Source organism: Octopus bimaculoides, chromosome 6, assembly GCF_001194135.2.
Source record: "Octopus bimaculoides isolate UCB-OBI-ISO-001 chromosome 6, ASM119413v2, whole genome shotgun sequence".
NCBI lineage: Eukaryota > Metazoa > Mollusca > Cephalopoda > Octopoda > Octopodidae > Octopus > Octopus bimaculoides.
In genome coordinates, this window is record NC_068986.1 from 25,009,208 (window position 1) to 25,013,396 (window position 4,189).

At 35.9% G+C, this 4,189-nt stretch overlaps 1 protein-coding gene and 1 long non-coding RNA gene across 3 annotated transcripts in view; one reads left to right on the plus strand and one right to left on the minus strand.

The window, feature by feature from the left end:
• LOC106869484 (beta-1,4-galactosyltransferase galt-1) overlaps positions 1 to 1,420 on the minus strand; it is a 67,703-nt gene extending 66,283 nt beyond the window's left edge. Inside the window, exon 1 of the mRNA XM_014915242.2 lies at positions 585 to 1,420. Coding sequence (XP_014770728.1) covers positions 585 to 1,420 — 836 coding nt within the window. The remainder of the gene's footprint in view (positions 1 to 584) is intronic.
• LOC128248111 (uncharacterized) overlaps positions 1 to 4,189 on the plus strand; it is a 10,796-nt gene that overhangs the window by 2,267 nt on the left and 4,340 nt on the right. The window contains exon 2 of one of the 2 annotated variants that reach the window (XR_008264382.1): positions 619 to 3,099. This is a non-coding gene — a long non-coding RNA (uncharacterized LOC128248111). The remainder of the gene's footprint in view (positions 1 to 618; positions 3,100 to 4,189) is intronic. The other variant, XR_008264381.1, reaches the window with a different exon arrangement.

Sequence of the window (4,189 nt, forward strand, 5' to 3'; positions counted from 1 at the left end):
ATATATATTATATATATATATATATAGCTATTTAAAAACGAAGCTTTATTAAAAAAGGAAAATGCAAATTGAAAATAGACGTTGTTCACTTATTTTAAAGGCCAGAGATAACATGCTCACGTAAAGATTAATGTATATGAATGAGAATGGGTAGCTGCCCGCCACATTTCAGTGTAAACAATTCTGTAATTACTACGATAGTTTGTGGTTTGTCTTTGTGATGTTTATACGTATAACGCAAAATTATACATGCGTGCATTTTATATTTCTACGTGTTTGTGTGAATGCATGTGTTTGCGTATATGTATGTATGTATGTATGTATGTATATGACATAAATCAGTTTTTCTAAATTTATATAACTATGTGTCTTTCATCCTTTCGGGGGGTCGATAAATTAAGTACCATTGAAACATTGGGGTCGATGTAATCAACTATCACCTCCCCCAAAATTTCAAGCTTTGCACCTTTTAGTAGAAAGGATTATTATTATTATCATCCTTATTATTATTATTATTATTATTATTATTATTATTATTATTATTATTATTATTATTAATTATTATTATTAAATTTATCACTTACTTCCTGCCGTGGTCTTCTGGTATATTCTTCACAGAAGCAGACACAACCACCAGATGAAGTTTTGTATCAGTGGAGTTCTCGCCGCCCGAGCTTACATTAAACCATAGCTGACAATGTATATCCGATGAGATCCAGCGGGCTTTCGCACCGATTATTCTAATGAAAGGTCCAGTCAAATTTTCATAGAATGCTGAAAAAACCCAAGCATCCCTACTTTTTGTCATTAACTGCCATGTTTCGTATTTTCCCTCCGGAATTCCGCGCATATTACCACATTCGCTTTTCGGTAAGTATTTCGCGAGCGTTCGGCGTTGAACACGAGGTTGTTTTTCGTTCTTGTTATTATTGTCAATCTCTACTTTGTTTGAAGCAGTGTTTTTTAAGTTTGTATTAACATTTTGCTGAATATTTCTTAATGTATTATTATTATTATTATTATTATTATTATTATTATTATTATTATTATTATTTTTATTCATATGAATGAACGAATATATATTGTTGTGTCGGATGTATCGCGTCGTTAAACGCCTCCGGGACAGAGTGGATTGATGAAGTACACGGTAAGATGAATCGTTGTTCTTCTTCGTCCGCCGATCATTATAAATGACATTTAACGGTGCAGCAAAAGTTCGAATTATCTTTGATGTGTAATTTTTTCTAACGATTTTTTTCCGTGAAAAGTCATTATTTCTAGTCGAAAAGTGAGAATGTTGGCTGCGGTTGTTGCTGTCTCTTGTGCTTTCACTAACTTCTTTTGAAATGCTTACCCATAGGAAGGAAACTGTAAGTGATAGTAAAAATATCAAAAGGAGACGACGAAAGTAAATCCTCATTATACTTTGGACAGGAATCTATTAATTTGTTTTGTTTTCCTTAGATAAATCTTTGTTTTTCTTTTATTTTTTATTTATTCCTTCCTTTGTTTTTGTTTTGTTTTTTTATCTGTCGGAGGAAATCGATGGCTTGACTGTAGAATAATTTTGCCAAGTGACACAAAGGTACTAAAGAAGTATAAATAAATGTGCCCCAAAACAATTTGGTTTTATGTCCCTTTCCTCTTCAGATTTGTCGTCCGATTGGTAAAAAATACTAATAAATGTTCAGAGATCGAATCCGCTGTGTTCAATAAGAGTACTAAATGTTTACTGTAATTTACAGGGATTACATCTGTGATATGCATTTTTAAATAATAGATTTTTATAGCGCTTAACTTCAGTCGAAAGAACTTTATATTTCTTATACTTTCAACTCTCTTTCTCTCCTTCTCTCCCTCTCCTCTCTCTCTCTGTTTCTCTCAATCTTCCTTTCATATTAACCTCCTGTCCTCATTTTCTCTCTCACTCCACACTTTCTCTCTCTATCTGTCTGTCTTCTACGTCTGTTATGTCATGTTTCATCCGTCCATTCTCTCTCTCTCTCTCTCTCTCCCTCTCTCTCTCTCTCTCTCTCTCTCTTTCTTTCTTTCTCTTTTTTCTCACAGTCACTCCCACACACGCTCACACACACACACACACACGCACACACACACACACGCACGCACGCACTCACACACACACTCTCACACACACACACACTCACACTCACTCACTGACACTTTGTCTCGGCCTTCTTGAGTTATTTTCACTTCTTTTCCGGCTTGTTGACGATAGAAAGCGAGCTACAACTCCTACTTCACACAGACACGGCAGAGATAGTACAGGTGCAAAAGCAAACACTACCAGAAGCTCTGGGTACAGTGCATACGGTATCCTCCTTGCCGTTAAGATCTTCTTATTGACAGACGATAGCTGTGTTGACGTTAATGATGTTAACATTCCTGTTATAATAGAGGACGACAGACGGAGAAAACGAATTGCACGCTCGTGTATTCCTCACTTCGAACAAAATGAAAAAAATGCTTTCTAAATGATGCGTGTTGACCGCCTCTTAGTATTAACGCCGTTCTCCGCATCTAGATGGAATGTATGTGACTGTTTTTGTATAATCTGTACTAGTGTTTTCGCCTTTGTCTGCATTGTATAATCTGTACTAGTGTTTTCGCCTTTGTCTGCATGGCATGTAGGTGAATATTCTGCGACTGTTTATGTATATAAATGTACAAGACTTAATGCCATTGTCCGCATGTAGATGACTATCTGTATCTGTTTATATACATAATCGTTCGGATGTGAGTCAGAAGCGTTCGCACAAGTGTCTGGGGAGGTCATTTGTTGACATTGATTGGATATCGACCCCTCTAGTGCCGAAGCTAGCCTGGCAGGCACATCTATACACTAAACTGGAAAGGTGTGAAAGCGAATTCTGATACCCTGCAAACGTTACGCTGACTGAAAAAGTGCTGCTCGCTCGCTTTACACACAAGACACACGCGCGAGCTGACACACTGTTGTGTTTCGAGTCAGACTACTGTGATAACCAGCCAATCAAAAGCCGGCTTTCTTGTGACGTAGTCGGGTTGCAATTGAACCCGCTAAAGGTCAGATGTCATTCCCATTTATTCCTCCAGTCTTCGGTTATTTTCATGTTTTTTATTGTTTTTATTTTTTTATTCTTCATTGTTATTCTTGTGTGTGTGTGTGTGTGAGCGTATCCATGTGTCTGAGCGTATCCATGTGTCTGAAAATATCTGTTTTTACATCCGTGTATCTACATATGTGCGTGAGGAACGTTTATCATTCTGGATCTCGTCTAAATCTTTCTCATTCTACGTGTATATATTTACATGCGTGTGTGCTTATATGTATATTTGTCTCTCTGATTCCGTGTAAGTACATTTGTGTGCAGTTATGCACTGTCGGTCCACGTTTGGCCGAGTGTATTTATATATAATGTATAGTCTATATGTGAATCACAATTCTATTCATAGTAAATTGGCTTCTTTTTTTTTTTTTTTTTTTTTTACTATATGTGCTTCTTTTTTATTTACTTTTAAGTAACACTTTTAAGTCTTTATTTTTTAATTTGTTTCGACTGCATATTTGTATTTATTCTGAGTTTTACTTTTGTTGCTGATTTATTTATTTAATTTGCTTATTTTATTTATTGTAACGGTTAACTTTCTTTGCAAGCTTCAGATTTCCCTCTGTGAGCAAACAAAAAACATTACATAAATGAATGATAGGGGGTTGACGGTGTTTACAAGTAGTTTTAGCTAAGGATGGACTAACTAATACAGACGACTATTGAGTAAAAAGGCGAGGGGACACAGAGAGGTGGAGGGGGACAAAGATGAGGAGAAGGAAAGAAAGTAAAGAAAGAAGGACAAAGAGGGGACAAGAAAGAAAGATGAGGTCGACAACAACAGAATCGAAGAGCGCGGAAGAATGGGAAGTGAAAGTAGAAGAGGTGGGGGAATGAGAAAATGAGACGTACGACAATATAGGGAGTGCGAAAGGGAGAGGGGAGGGATGAGGGGGAGAGAGAGAGCCACAAAGTGAATAAAAACAAATAGATTCAGTAGACAAAAAGGCAAATAGATAGATAGATAGATAGATAGATAGATAGATAGATAGATAGATAGATAGATAGATAGATTGATTGATTGATATACATATACAAATACATACAAATATACATATATATATATATATATATATTTCATT